Source organism: Salmo salar, chromosome 09, assembly GCF_965601325.2.
Source record: "Salmo salar chromosome 09, fSalSal1, whole genome shotgun sequence".
Taxonomy (NCBI): Eukaryota; Metazoa; Chordata; class Actinopteri; order Salmoniformes; family Salmonidae; genus Salmo; species Salmo salar.
Genome location: NC_138299.1, coordinates 133320784 through 133336026, shown reverse-complemented (window position 1 = coordinate 133336026; position 15243 = coordinate 133320784). Strand labels below are relative to the sequence as shown.

Sequence of the window (15243 nt, the reverse complement as noted above, 5' to 3'; positions counted from 1 at the left end):
AGAGAGAGAGTGAGTGCGTGTAGTTGGGTACATTCTGCTGATGATGGTGGCTGTGTGTCCAGGACCCCACAGTAGCGCAGGACAACAAAGCGAGCAGCCGACTCAGCACGGCTCAGTGGAGATCAGCATACATGACCCCTGACCCGCCCTCCGCACCTAAAGAGAACCCCGCTCATCCAATGACGAGGTGGGATCCCGGCCCAATAGTCGGCGTGGGGATGTAAATGTATATATATCCCTACTCTGGGGGCCTGATTCCAACTCTTAGGCTTATCCATCTGGACGTCCGTTCCTCACCTGTACCTGACAACCAGCCGCTTGGTGAGATTCACGCTCAGGGAAGGGGGTTGTGAGCGAGAGAGATGGGGGGCAAAGGTGGGGTCTCTTCGTCCCTTGACCTAAATCAAGGACTGTCATAAAGCTTTTAACTTCAATTAACTCTGGGAATACTCTATCTTATATCAAGAGAGCGATGTTTTGCATTACTTTTACATTCTGTCTGTTCTGTGGTTCATTTAATGGGGAAATGGCAGTCAGATAGATGCGAGGCCATGTTAGATTGTGATCTCCTTTCAGCTCAGTAATATTACATGACAAGCCTCCCTGCATCTGGCAGATGAAAGTGTGCTAGGTGCCACTGAATTTAGTAATTGTAAGAAAAATATGCTTGAACACTTTGTTTAAAAAGGATTTTTGGAGATTGCATTTTTTCACAGAGCAATTGCTATTTACGGAATAGATATAATATTTAGTGGGGGTAAATTGTGCAGGCAAGTCTCTTAGAACAGGCTTTAACATCAAAATGGGTTTTGGAGTAGAGTTAATGAGAGACAAAAATCCTCTAAACCAGTATAGACTAAATACTTGAGTGACAAGATAAAAGTAGATTATGTTCTTATTAACAGTTTGGGTGGATAAGTGAGTTTTAATATGGATTTTTGCCAAAAGACGAATATAAAAATTTGGTTGGTATTTTTTTCTCTGGTAGGAAACATTCTTCTTTACAATCTCTCATTGATATCTATTCAGCTGTACAGATATATGACGCTAGGGGGCCGGGGGCCTGTTGAATAGATACACAGCTGGGGGGTGGGTTGCAAGTAGCTTAGCATTTAAGGGCATTGTGCCATTAACCGAAAGGTTGTTGGTTCGAATCCCTGAGCCAACTACGTGAAAAATCTGTTGATGTTCCCTTGAGCAAAGCACTTAACCCAAATTGCTCATGTAAGTTTCTCTGGATAAGAGTGTCTGCCAAATGACCAAAATGAGTATCACAATATGGATGTCAAATGAAGTTGTTTTTCCAAGAGGCTTGGCTTTAACCTCTCTCCCTCTTTATTTCTCTCAATCTCGTCCTGTTTGGCCACAGATTCGACCATGTCCCACTCCGGAACACAGGGCAGCATTGGGAGCCACCCAGCCATGGGGCTGCGTGCCCACAAAGTAGGTCTTCACATTTATTTTACAAACTACTCTAATAATGCAATCTCTAGCGAAGATACAGCATTTCCAGTTGTTTTAAAGACCCTAGACAGGCGTCTTGATCAATGATATCCATATCAAATAATTAACAGTGTTATATTATAGCTTATTACAGTAAATAACCATACTGTGATATTGTCTATCTTTTCAGATGTACCTGTTTGAGTTTGAGAACTTCCAGGGTCGTATGATGGAGTGCACCACTGAGTGCCGTAACCTGTGTGAGAAGGGCTTCGAGAAGATCGGCTCCATCAGGGTGGAGTGTGGACCGTACGTCATGCCTAACTGCATCTGTTTACATAGAAGATAGAAAGTATTCAGTGGGATTCATACACTATATATACAAAAGTATGTGGACACCACTGTGTATTTGGCTATTTCAGCCACACCCGTTGCTGACAGCTGTATAAAATCGAGCACACCACCATGCAATCTCCATAAACAAACATTGGCAGTAGAATGGCCTTACTGAAGAGCACAGTGACTTCCAACATGGCACAGTCATAGGATGCCACCTTTCCAACAAGTCTGTTCGTCAAATTTCTGCCCTGCTAGAGCTGCCCCGGTCAACTGTAAGTGCTGTTATATTGAAGGGGAAACGTCTAGGAGCAACAAGAGCTCAGTCGCGAAGTGGTAGGCCACACAATCTCAAAGCTGTATGGCCTACCACACAAAATGAAGTGCGTTGCGTTTAAAAATTGTCTGTCCTCGGTTGCAACACTCACTACCGAGTTCCAAACTGCCTCGGGAAGCAACATCAGCACAATAACTTTTTGTTGGGAGATTCAAGAAATGGGTTTCCATGGCCGAGCAGCCGCACAAGCATAAGATCACCATGAGCAATGCCAAGCGTCAGCTGGAGTGGTGTAAAGCTCGCCACCATTTGACTGGAGCAGTGGAAATGCGTTCTCTGGAGTGATGAATCACTCTTTACCATCTGGCAGTCCAACGGACAAATCTGGTTTGGTGGATGCCAGGAGAACACTACCTGCCCGAATGCATTGTGCCAACTGTAAAGTTTGGTGGAGGAGGAATAATGGTCTGGGGCTGTTTTTCATATTTCGGGCTAGGCCCCTTAGTTCCAGTGAAGGGAAATCTTAATGCTACAGCATACAATGACATTGTAGGCGATTCTCTGCTTCCAACTTTGTGGCAACAGTTTGGGGAAGGCCCTTTCCTGTTTCAGCAACCTTACTAATGCTCTTGTGGCTGAATGGAAGCAAGTCCCCGCAGCAATGTTCCAACATCTAATGGAAAGCCTTCCCAGAAGAGTGGAGGCTGTTATAGCAGCAAAGGGGGGACCATCTCCATATTAATGCCCATTATTTTGGAATGAGATTTTCAGTGAACAGGTGTCCATATACTTCTGCTCATGTAGTGTATTATTTGAGTATTAGAGTAAAGTTGTTAGCTGCAGCGTGTCCAGAAGAAAGCCTGCAGAATCATTCTTAGCAGGTCGTACACCAGCTACCTCGAAACACTCAGAATCATATCCTTGGACAGAAGATGGGAGCAGATCTGCCAGACATTTGCTAAATCCCTGCAGAATTCCCAGTTTGCAGACCTGGTCCCCCCTACCAGATACCAGATTACTGCACGGGCAACCCGCAACAGCCACAAACTGAACACTCCCATGACACGTACAGGCCACTATCAGGACTCGCCCATTCCATACTTCACCAAACTGATCAATGCACACACCATATAGCCCAGGGGCATTAGAAATGCCTTCATAAGAACTCTAAAGATGCCTTTTCTAAAGCTACAAACCTTGTCATAGTATTGTTGTTTTGTATACAGTATATTGCACATTTTAAGATATTAATATATTAAGTGTTTTGCAAGTTTAGGATTTTACTATTTGATAATTATATGTGATTGATGTTATGATTGTAAATTGGTTGACAATTCAGTCTATGACTGCGAGAAACCAATAAAACCTACAACTACTACTACTATTAAAGTTATCTTAGTCCAATGAGACACTTGAAACATAGTTCATTTACAACATGCAATCTCCAATGAATCATAACTTTTGCAATGAACATGTGACATCTAATGTGATGTCACCTAAGAACCTTGAAATCACTTAGCTATCCCTAGCCTTAAGGCTCCTGATCATGTTTATAAGAGAGTTGTGTTAATTCAGTATAAGTGTGTTATAGTTGTGCTGTAACACTTGTATAATGTCCCCATACAGCTGGGTGGGCTATGAGCAGCAGAACCTGAGTGGAGAGATGTTCATGCTGGAGAAAGGAGAGTACCCCCGCTGGGATACCTGGAGCAACAGCTACAGGTGTGACCGCTTCATGTCCGTCAGGCCTGTTCGCATGGTGAGTCCATCCATTCATTAATCCATCCATCCATCCATCCATCAATTCATCCTTCCTTCCTTCCTTCCTTCCTTCCTTCCTTCCTTCCTTCCTTCCTTCCTTCCTTCCTTCCTTCCTTCCTTCCTTCCTTCCTTCCTTCCTTCCTTCCTTCCTTCCTTCCATCCATCCATCCATCCATCCTTCCTTCCTTCCTTCCATCACTACATCACTACATCAATACTCTAGTCTAAGTGGCTTCCCCTCCTCGTCTGAGGGCTGTGGCTGAATAAGTGGGTAAACTCTATTGCTGACGTCCCTCTCTCTGTCCCTCTATACCTACAGGACACCCAGGACCACAAGATATGCCTATTTGAGTGTAATAACTTTGAGGGCCGTAAGATGGAAGTTTGTGATGAGGATATCCCCAGTCTGTGGTCCTACGGCTTCCAGGACCGTGTGGCCAGCATCCAGGTCACTGGTGGAACGTGAGTTGACACATTAACTTATCAATCAATCTACCCATCCATTTGATTTAAGGCGTTGTTAACTTCCATTGCTCTCTCTCATTTTCTCCATCCATCTCTCTGGGTGACAGTTGGGTTGGCTATCAGTACCCCGGTTACCGTGGCTACCAGTACGTGTTCGAGTGCGCCGTCTTCAAGCATTGGAACGAGTGGGGCGCCCAACATCCCCAGATCCAGTCCATCCGTAGAGTGAGGGACATGCAGACACATCGCAGAGGCTGCTTTGAGTGGACCGCCTAGAAGGGGCCAGGCAGGCGATGGGTTGTGGGCCAGCAAGACAGAGTGGAAGGGGTCTGGCTAGCCCTGGAGCTAACCAGTCCAGAGTCTGGAGTTCCATCTTGGATCTCCACACAGCCAACATAAGCTAACAGCTAATAACATAACATCACTGGCTCCACCTCAATCACTTACTAGTTGTAACATTCAGGGTGCATGTAATGTAATGCACAATCCCTGAATGAAGACTTTGCCACCTACTGGGAAAAGGTTGTTACTGCAGTTCACCTGCAGCTCACTTCCACAATGCCTGAATATAATAATACTGGTGAAACTGATAGCTGTACTCTCTGTTCCAAGACCAGATAGAATTATAGCATGAGAAGATTTATGATGGGGATTTTAATGGGGGAAAGGGAATTAGTTAACAAAGATTTTAATAAGTTATATAGCTTCATTAGTTTGTGTTCACTAGTTTGTTTCCATATCTGCAAACCCATTGATTTTATACATCTTACTTACTTGTTTCTTAGCTATATACCAAATGATGCCGAATAAGCCTGTTCATTACAATGCTCTACCCTCCTGCAATCTGTGAATGATTTTAGAGAGTAGAGATACTAGACACTCCACTCAAGCCAGTCCCTAAACTACCATGGACAACTACCATGGACAGCTGCCAGCTCTCTGTGCTCTGTCCGTGCCCTACAGTGAGCTCAATCATCCACAGGGAGACACTGTTTACCAATGTACTCTCCCCATGGCCACCATCTAGTCTAGGGATTCCACCTCAACCATAACTTCCCTAATGACATTCTACCTTCAAGTCTTCAAAGCTATTCCCATGACACACTCAGTTTAAGGCAGTGAGGATGTCTGAAGGAGGATGTGAGCTAGGGGGTATGATTGGGAGACAAGCTGCTGTAGGCTACCTGGTAGTGTTTTTCTGGACATGCCAACCTTTTGGGAGACCCCTCCCCTTCTTAATGATGGGGTTGCAGAGGAATGTTGTTATATACACTATATATTTCTCAGGGATGCTGGCATCTGGAAAGCAACTTTCCAATAAAAAAAATGAAATGAAATGGATAAAGCTTCCTAACCTCAGTGCTGGACATGCAGTCAGTGGCTCATGTCAAGTTACTTGTTTAACTTTTTGTTCTCTTGTGTTTTATGATTGTCTGTGGTGTTTGTCCCACATTTTAATTTAAACTATGCTGAACATTCAAACAATTATTATACTCAATATAGATATCCTCACAAAGGCAATCCTGCATCAACATCAACAGAGACAAATTGTAACCATGTCATGTTCATGCAATCAGACAAATAGTCCATGAGCCAGACCCCAAAATTTAAGCCGTCGGGCTTGTTGGGCTGATGATTTCTCATAGTGATTTTCTGGAAAGTCTATGTCCATAGAGTTGGAAAATGTGTGATAGTGCAGCACTGGTAGCTTTCTGTGTGTTGTTACTCTATCTTTCATCCCTCCATCCCAATAATTGTTTTCCCATTGGGAATTTACCATATGACAAACAATGTAAGTATACAACAAGCTATTTCTCGCTTATACCCTTTTAATCATATATAATTGGAAAGCTTATTCACAGTTATCCATCAGACACATTTTCACAAAGGTCAGGTCAACAGACATTTGACATCTGTCCTCTATTGTACATTTCAGAATTAATTACCTGTATAAATGGCTTTAAAACAGGAACCCTGATACATTTTAAACTTTGTTTGACAAGTGGTTCTGAAAGGCCACGAAATTACCATTCAAATTATATATAATATAACCAAATTAGAAAGAATCAGCTGCAACTATTGTTTAAATATCACCCATATTGTGCCATTGACATTAGAATGTTGGAAGTTTAGCCATAGAATTCCATGAAATGGGGCAGCTACACTACAGGTCAAAAGTTTAGAACACCTACTCATTCAAGGGTTTTTCTTTATTTTTACTGTTTTCTACATTGTAGAATAATAATGAAGACATCAAAACTATGAAATAACACATATGGAATCATGTAGTTACCAAAAAGGTGTTAAAAAAAATCAAAATATATTTTATATTTGAGATTCTTCAAAATAGCCACCATTTTCCTTGATGACAGCTTTGCACACGCTAAGCATTCTCTCAACCAGCTTCACCTGGAATACTTTTCCAACAGTCTTGAAGGAGTTAGCACATATGCTGAGCACTTGTTGGCTGCTTTTCCTTCACTCTGCGGTCTGACTCATCCCAAACCATCTCAATTTGGTTGAGGTCAGGGGATTGTGGAGGCCAGGTCATCTGATGCAGCACTCCATCACTCTCCTTCTTGGTCAAATAGCCATTACACAGTCTGGAGGTGTGTTGGGTCATTGTCCTGTTGAAAAACAAATGATTGTCTCACTAAGCCCAAACCAGATGGAATGGCGTATCGCTGCAAAATGCTGTGGCAGCCATGCTGGTTAAGTGTGCCTTGAATTCTAAATAAATCGCAGACAGTGTCACCAGCAAAGCACCCTCACACCATCACACCTCCTCCTCCATGCTTCACTGTGGGAAATACACATGCGGAGATCATCTGTTCACCCACACCACGTCTCACAAAGACATGGCGGTTGGAACCAAAAATGTCCAATTTGGACTCATCAGACCAAAGGACAAATTTCCACTGGTTTAATGTCCATTGCTTGTGTTTCCTGGCCCAAGGAAGTCTCTTATTATTATTGGTGTCCTTTAGTAGTGGTTAATTTGCAGCAATTAAACCATGAAGGCCTGATTCACACAGTCACCTCTGAACAGTTGATGTTGAGATGTGTCTGTTACTTGAACTCTGTGAAGCATTTATTTGGGCTGCAATTTCTGAGGCTGGTAACGGTAATGAACTTATCTTCTGCAGCAGAGGTAACTCTGGGTGTTCCTTTTCTGTGGCGGTCCTCATGAGAGCCAGTTTCATCATAGCGCTTGATGGTTTTTGCAACTGCACTTGAAGAAACTTTCAAAGTTCTTGAAATGTTCCGTATTGACTGACCTTCATGTCTTAAAGTAATGATGGACTGTAATTTCTCTTTGCTTATTTGAGCTGTTCTTACCATAATATGGACTTGGTCTTTTACCAAATAGGGTTATCTTCTGTATACCACCCCTACCTTGTCACAACACAACTGATTGGCTCAAACGCATTAAGAAGGAAAGAAATTCCAAAAATTGACTTTTAAAAAGGCACACCTGTTAATTGAAATGCATTCCAGGTGACTAACTCATGAAGCTGGTTGAGAGAATGTCAAGAGTGTGCAAAGCTGTCATCAAGGCAAAGGGTTGCTATTTGAAGAATCTCAAATATAAAATATATTTTGATTTGTTTAACACTTTTTTGGTTACTACATGATTCCATATGTGTTATTTCATAGTCTTGATGTCTTCACTATTATTCTACAATGTAGAAAATAGTAAAGATAAAGAAAAACCCTTGAATGAGTAGGTGTTCTAAAACTTTTCACCGGTAGTGTATGTTCTTGGATTGTAACTTTGGTGATAGAGGCACCAACTTGCACACATACAGCTAGAACAGGGTTTTACAAAGATTTGTACATATAGGGCCCTTTTCCAAACAACTTAATGGCGTCTTACTGGACAATTTCGCATGACCATACCTGTATGAAATTGTGTATGAAATTGTAGTATGGCCAGAAATATCTTCAAATCTTCATGGTGATGTAGAATACACAACCACATGAGCCAGATATATAAGGATGTTACATTATTCACAGAATTAATTATGGTAAGAATGTGCCCAAAAAGCTGTCTGAATCGCTGATTTCTGTAGATATTATAAATAACTGCAATAGTTCACCTTCAAACATGTAAAATGGATATGAACATGTGGACAGTAATGGATGTGAGCTGATTAAAAAGGGACAAACTGCTTGACATAACCTACACTGGCTAAGTGGCCGTTTTTACAGTTTCTGGGAATCTTGTAATGATCATGTCATAAATCGATTGGAAGTTACAGTAACAAATACATTAGTCATAGGCTGTTCAATGCGGGAGCGCATTTCCATGTGCTGGTTGGCCACAGCAGACATGCATGCAGGGTGAAACCATTCCGTTTGTGAGAATATCTTGCTCTCAATTGAGTTGATATGTATTTGCATGAACGGCTTATGTGCTTTCGTATGAGCGCTGACGACCCACCGCATCCTTCCTTCCTCTCTCGTTCTGCATTATGTAAACCGTCATCACCACCGCACGCGCGCTCCAAGCGCAAGGGCTATTCAGCCGCCGCACACAAACAGTCACGGACCGACGGGTTTAAAGAACTGAGGATTTAAATTAAATACCGAGTGTGAGAGACGTTGAGCCTTGGGTGAGGGAGGGAAAGAGACTGATTTGTATCTTCCCCAGATCGGGAGGGGGAGGAGGCACGGAGAATGAGCTATTATTGTACCAGCACAGAGGCTGTGTGTAATAGCCAGGACGCACCTAACGCCAGTGCGAGGAAAGCAGCTACTAATAATACGAACCGTGGCAGCGAAGGTCTCGAGAGCAGCAGCACCACTAGTTCACGGCAGTCGCAACCCCAACCGCTCGTGGCCATGAAAGTGAAGAAAGGCTGCAACTCGACAGATGCTGGGGTCCCGGTTACAAGTGAAGACGAGTTGCTAAGAAACCCAGTAATATCGCCTGAGGATGTACTTGGGTTACAGAAGATCACCGAAAGTAAGTAGGCTACTAATTGGTATTAAGGGTAGCTTCATAGCTACCTGAACCGTTCTGGGCGCAGCGCACCTGCTGTTGCTCTGTCGCCTGGCATTAAGCATCCGGTCCACAGCGACAACGTTACATTGTTAACGGGTAGCCATCCATCCATTTATCCATCCGCGTAGTAACATATTAGTTGCCCTAGTGCCAGGTTTGTCATTTTTCAAGGGTCTACTTCCAGTGCATTGGACAACGACATAGAGGGACATTAGGCTACAGTAGGATATTTGTGGGGGTGGAAATACAGATTATATAGGCTAGTGGAATTATAGTCTAACTAAATGTATACTTGAATGTTTCTGTGTGGGCAATCTGGGCATAATAGATAATGATATGAGACAGGAGAGTAGGCTATCAGCCTCTAGCTCAGACAGGTTTAGTAGACGGTACATAGGTATGCACACAACCCTGTGTGTGTGTGTGAGAGAGAGGGGGGGGGGGGGGAGAGAAGGAGCTAGAAAGAGAGATAAAGAGAGAGAAGGTTGCAGGAAGCAAAAGGGAGAGTGTGTAAATATTCCTTTTAAACCAGACAGGCAGGTATTAATGTGATTGTTCTTTCTAATGCCCCCTGTTGTCCAAGTTGATGAAAAAATGAAAATCGGACTTTTATTAAATCCTTTCCTGAACCTGAAGAATCTGTTTCCTCTTAGGTAACAGGTGATCAGTGCTCTGTGCCTGCGACTGAGATTGAGACAGTCAGAACCTGTTTAAAGATCTGCATTATATTGTTACAGCACATAACAACACAGCTACAGTCACGCAATAGATCCATCTCAAATGCCACCCTATTACCTAAATAATGCAAAACAATGTACCAGAACACTACAGCCCTGGTCAAAGTAATGCACTATAAAGGGAATAGGGTGCCATTTGAGTAGCAAAATATGTATGTTTTGTAGTTATTGTATAAAACACATCCTCACTCTGTTCCTTCTGCATTCACACTAGGTTACTGGTGACTGGTGAGCTGTAAAATACATTTAATGTGGTCATCTTCATGTCAACCACCTGAGTGCATCCTGGTTCTATCAAGTGTCTTTTGTCCTGACTGCTCCTCAGGTTAAAAGCAGTTGCGTCAGCCTCACAAAGTATATAGCCAGATGGCTGTTATATTGCTTTCATCAATTCGCCTTTCACATCAGTAGAGGATATACAGTACAATAGAACGAAGGCCAGGTATACTACGGTACTACTCTGTATGCACCTGACGTCTAGGCCACTTTGAAGACTTGGGATGCATCCATATTGACACTCTAGTTCTATCTTATATCACAAACTAATGTCCTATGGCTGTTGGTTAGCTAGATGGTAATAAAGCCTTTATCCTTAGCCTCCATGTACGAAGAGTCATTTCAATATACATACAGACTTGTGTCTGAATGATTTGGTTACTATCCAGAGTCTCTGCTATAAGCAAAGGGCATTTCTCATCATCTGGAGCAGTACTCATCCCAAAAGGCACACTAGCCCGCCGACATCATCCCTTTAATCCATGTTGTTGTCCGATAGAGTTAGCTGTTTGGTTCTGTAACCTCCAGAGGTAGAGCAGAAGAGCAGTATCGGGCTGCAGTGGCGAGATAATACAGAAATCACTGATGATGGCTGCCTAGTGGTAATCTCTGCTCTCCGCTGACATGTAATCTGGATTATGTCAGAAAGGAAGGGAATGTGGCGCTTCAACGACCTGATAGACTCTAGTTAATTAATGCTTCAGAGTCAAGCAGCATGCAACCAAACACTCAATGAAGAACGCATCCGGACATTTGTTTACAAGGCATATCATTTCTGATTAGAAAGCAAGTTTAGCTGATACTGTATGTGTTACATTTGCTGTGTTCACTGTCTCTGACATTGTGTTTTGGTCTCTATTCCCCATAGCTGCAGTGTAGGATACATTCAGGAAACCATAGATCAAATGGCATTAATGGCATTTCCCTCACAAATGCTTTATGATAGCCACCTGCTATGGCATGATAATTATTTGATTTATGATCATTGTATAGAATATCATTCTCCTCTCTTTCACCCCGTCCTTTATGACATGCAGTCGTATTGAATTTGGTCCTATGGTTGCCTTACCGTACTCCTTTTGTATCAGCATTAATGAACCAAATCGGTATTCAGTCGATACAAATGCTACATGTATACCAAGACTGTAAAGAGATCCATTTTGTAAATATTTTGCTCAACTGCCAGTATATGGAGGAGAAATAAACAGTGAAAGACTGAAGGAGAAAATGACAAGGCTTGCTGTGTAAATGACTTTCATGGCAGTGCTTTGGGAGGAAACTGCGTCCATTTTGGGGCGGCAGGGAGACACAGTGGCTCAGAGCTGGTAAGAGAGGGAGACAAACTGTTTCTCTGAGACAGGCATGATGAGGAAAATAAGTGTAATCTAGCCCATGGAGAGAGAGGGTTTTGTGAAATGAGAAATGGTTTCTTATCAGTGCATGTGCATGTGTATGTGTATGCTGCATGTGGCGTATGATATAAGGGAATGAACAGGGATCATAGTATATGTAGAAGGCACATCAAATACAGTATTCACAGCAGGAATTTATTCAGCTGATGAAACAGTAGTTTACATACACTTAGGTTGGAGTCATTAAAACTTGTTTTTCAAACACTCCACAGATTTCTTGTGAACAAACTGTAGTTTTGGCAAGTCGGTTAGGACATCTACTTTGTGCATGACACAAGTAATTTTTCCAACAATTGTTTACAGACAGATTATTTCACTTATAATTCACTGTATCACAATTCCAGTGGGTCAGAAGTTTACATACACTAGTTGACTGTGCCTTTAAACAGCTTGGAAAATTCCAGAAAATTACGTCATGGCTTTAGAAGCTTCTGATAGGCTAATTGACATAATTTGAGTCAATTGGAGGTGTACCTGTGGATGTATTTCAAGTCCTATCTTCAAACTCAGTGCCTCTTTGCTTGACATCATGGGAAACTCAAAAGAAATCAGCCAAGACCTTAGAAAAAAATGTCTGGTTCATCCTTGGGAGCAATTTCCAAACGCCTGAAGGTACCACGTTCATCTGTACAAACAATAGTACGCATGTATAAACACCATGGGACCATGCAGCCGTCATACCTCTCAGAAAGGAGACGCGTTCTGTCTCCTAGAGATGAATGTACTTTGGTGCGAAAAGTGCCAATCAATCCCGGAACAACTGCAAAGGACCTTGTGAAGATGCTGGAGGAAACAGGTACAAAAGTATCTATATCCACAGTAAAACGAGTCCTATATCGACATCACCTGAAAGGCCACTCAGCAAGGAAGAAGCCACTACTCCAAAACCGCCAACAAAAGCCAGACTACGGTTTGCAACTGCACATGGGGACAAAGTTCGTACTTTTTGGAGAAATGTCCTCTGGTCTGATGAAACAAAAATAGAACTGTTTGGCCATAATGACCATCGTTATGTTTGGAGGAAAAAGGGGGATGCTTGCAAGCCGAAGAACTCCCTCCCAACCGTGAAGCACAGGGGTGGCAGCATCATGTTGTGGGGGTGCTTTGCTGCAGGAGAGACTGGTGCACTTCACAAAATAGATGGCATCATGAGGCAGGAAACTGATGTGAATATATTGAAGCAACATCTCAAGACATCAGTCAGGAAGCTAAAGCTTGGTCGCAAATGGGTCTTCCAAATGGACAATGACCCCGAGCATACTTCCAAAGTTGTGACAAAATGGCTTAAGGACAACAAGTTAAGGTATTGGAGTGGCCATCACAAAGCCCTGACCTCAATCCTATAGAAAATGTGTGGGCAGAACTGAAAAATCATGTGCGAGCAAGGAGGCCTACAAACCTGACTCAGTTACACCAGCTCTGTCAGGAGGAATGGGCCAAAATTCACCCAACTTATTGTGGGAAGCTTGTGGAAGGCTACCTGAAACGTTTGACCCAAGTTAAACAATTTAAAGGCAATGCTACCAAATACTAATTGTGTGTGTATGTACATTTCTGACCCACTGGGAATGTGATGAAAGAAATAAAAGCTGAAATGAATAATTCTCTCTACTATTATTCTGACATTTCACATTCTTAAAATAAAGTGATGATCTTAACTGATCTAAGACAGGAATTGTGAAAAATTGAGTTTAAATGTATTTGGCTAAGGTGTATGTAAACTTCCGACTTCAACTGTAAGTATTCAGACCCTTTACTCAGTACTTTGTTGAAGCACCTTTCAGCCATTACAGCCTCAAGTCTTCTTGGGTATGACGCTACAAGCTTGGCACACCTATATTTGGGGATTTTCTCCCATTCGTCTCTACAGATCCTCTCAAGCTCTGTCAGGTTGAATGGGGAGAGTCGCTGCACAGCTATTTTCAAGTCTCTCCAGAGATGTTCCATCGGGGTCAAGTCCGGGCTCTGGCTGAGCCACTCAAGGACATTCAGAGACTTGTCCCAAAGCCACTCCTGCATTGTCTTGGCTGTGTGCTTAGGGTTTTGGAAGGTGAAACTTCCCCCCTGTCTGAGGTCCTGAGCACTCTGGAGCAGGTTTTCATCAAGGATCTCTCTGTACTTTGCTCCTTTCATCTTTCCCTCAATCCTGACTAGTCTCCCAGTCCCTGCCACTGAAAAACATCCCCACAGCATGATGCTGCCACCACCATGCTTCACCGTAGGGACGGTGCAATATTTCCTCCAGGCATGAAGCTTAGCATTCAGGCCAAAGAGTTCAATCTTGGTGTCATCAGATCAGAGAATCTTGTTTCTCATGGTCTGAGAGTCCTTTAGGTGCCTTTTGGCAAACTCCAAGCTGGCTGTCATGTGCCTTTTGTGTGAGGAGAGGATTCCGTGTGGCAACTCTACCATAAAGGCCTGATTGGTGAAGTGCTGCAGAGATGGTTGTCCTACTGGAAGGTTCTCCCATCTCCACAGAGGAACTCCTGAGCTCTGTCAGAGTGACCATCAGGTTCCTGGTCACTTTCCTGACCAAGGCCCTTCACCCCCGATTGCTCAGTTTGGCCGGGCGGCCAGCTCTAGAAAGAGTCTTGGTGGTTCCAAACTTCTTCTATTTAACAATGATGGAGGCCACTGTGTTCTTGGGGACTTTCAATGCTGCAGAAATGTTTTGGTACCCTTCCCCAGATCTGTGCCTCGACACAATCCTGTCTCAGAGCACTACGGACAATTCATTCGACCTCATGGCTTGGTTTTTGCTCTGACATGCACTGTCAACTGTAGGACCTTATATAGACAGGTGTGTGCCTTTCCAAATCATGTCCAATCAGTTGACTTTACCACAGGTGGACTCCAATCAAGTTGTAGAAACATCTCAAGGATGATCAATGGATGCACCTGAGCTCAATTTCGAGTCTCATAGCAAAGGGTCTGAATACTTATGTAAATAAGGTATTTCTGTTTTTTATTTTTTTATAAATGTGCAAACATTTCTAAATACCTGTTTTTGCTTTGCCATTATGGGATATTGTGTGTAGATTGATGAGGATTTTTTTATTAAATTAATTTTAGATTAAGGCTGAAACGTAACAAAATGTGTAAAAAGGGAAGGGGTCTAAATACTTTCCCGAATGCACTGTATATCTGCCTCACTGTCAGAGAAAGAAGTAGTGCTGCTAGGTTTTACACAGTCAATTGAATAAATAACTACATTTTTATTAAATGAATGTACAAATGATACTGTACATTTATGAAATCGATATAAAAAAATATAAAAACATTCAATACAGTAATATGAGATCTGTGTGTAAAACATTTACATTTGATACTTATCCAGAACAACAAGTAAGTGCATTGATGTTAAGATCGCTAGGTGGGAAAACCACATCACAGTCAAATACACAGGATACGAGCATTCCATTCCAGCTAAACAACTGACATATACAGTGGCAAGAAAAAGTATGTGAACCCTTTGGAATTACCTGGATTTCTGCATAAATTAGTCATAAAATTTGATCTGATCTTCAT

At 42.5% G+C, this 15243-nt stretch overlaps 2 protein-coding genes across 2 annotated transcripts in view; both read left to right on the top strand.

Moving 5' to 3' along the window:
• The first annotated feature begins 209 nt into the window (after window positions 1-209).
• On the top strand, window positions 210-5619 carry LOC106612853 (beta-crystallin B2-like). The gene is made up of 6 exons (XM_014214428.3): window positions 210-321; window positions 1370-1443; window positions 1634-1752; window positions 3683-3815; window positions 4137-4279; window positions 4390-5619. Exons 1-6 carry the CDS (start codon window positions 225-227, stop codon window positions 4556-4558), a joined length of 735 nt encoding a protein of 244 aa, XP_014069903.1. The 5' UTR covers window positions 210-224; the 3' UTR covers window positions 4559-5619.
• A 3075-nt stretch (window positions 5620-8694) lies between these two features.
• Window positions 8695-15243, top strand: part of LOC106612852 (protein unc-119 homolog A) — a 30987-nt gene continuing 24438 nt past the window's right edge. Inside the window, exon 1 of the mRNA XM_014214427.3 lies at window positions 8695-9251. Coding sequence (XP_014069902.1) covers window positions 8963-9251 — 289 coding nt within the window. The 5' untranslated portion in view covers window positions 8695-8962. The remainder of the gene's footprint in view (window positions 9252-15243) is intronic.